The 628-nt window shown below is 34.6% G+C and overlaps 1 protein-coding gene across 1 annotated transcript in view; it reads right to left on the bottom strand.

The window, feature by feature from the left end:
- The window catches only part of LOC116851387, a 3,386-nt gene extending 2,970 nt beyond the window's left edge, over positions 1-416 (bottom strand). The window contains exon 1 of the mRNA XM_032830724.1: positions 53-416. Within this exon, the coding sequence (XP_032686615.1) occupies positions 53-257 (205 nt within the window). The 5' untranslated portion in view covers positions 258-416. The remainder of the gene's footprint in view (positions 1-52) is intronic.
- Positions 417-628: the final 212 nt, after the last annotated feature.

Below are 628 nucleotides of genomic sequence, written 5' to 3'. Positions count from 1 at the left end.
GTTATCAACTACGTTACATATATTTACTTCCTATAACACTTTTTTTACTTTCGTCTCACAGTTCTAAATCTAGTCTGCATTTGCTTTGACGTCTTGTTATAACCTTTTTCGTTCATGGGCAATTCTAAATGTTTGAAAATGTCATCTGCCCGAAACCTTTTTCCATCTAAAGTTTTCATTACTTGCCGTTCTTTTATTAATTTGAGAAAATATCTCGTTTCTTCGGTTTCCCAACTTTCACGCTTTTTCGTTTCCATTTCTTTCAATTTCTTTATCTTTTTTCGAAACGCAGCCTGTATACACACATTGAAAACTGAATAACCAACTCTACACAATAGAGTTAAAATATTTAATTTATTAAAATATTTATTTAATTTTTAGTTTGGTATTTTAAGTTCTCTCTCTCTCTCTCTCTCCCTCCCTCTCCCCCCTCTCTCTCTCTCTTTGGTTACAGACCTACTACTATTGGCACTTTTACCATGATATTTTAGGTTGGCATTATCGTTATTGTTGCACTGCGCCCGTTTACACGTCCTTTTTACGTCGATGTAATAACCCTAAGCCACTTCACGAAACGACTTTGAGTTACTACATCGATGTAGTAACTTCGTCGTAAAGGAACATTTAC

Source organism: Odontomachus brunneus, unplaced genomic scaffold (assembly GCF_010583005.1).
Source record: "Odontomachus brunneus isolate Ranch 3 - 2012 unplaced genomic scaffold, Obru_v1 Obru_scaffold_174, whole genome shotgun sequence".
NCBI classification, from domain to species: domain Eukaryota; kingdom Metazoa; phylum Arthropoda; class Insecta; order Hymenoptera; family Formicidae; genus Odontomachus; species Odontomachus brunneus.
This window is presented reverse-complemented; position numbering and strand designations above follow the sequence as displayed.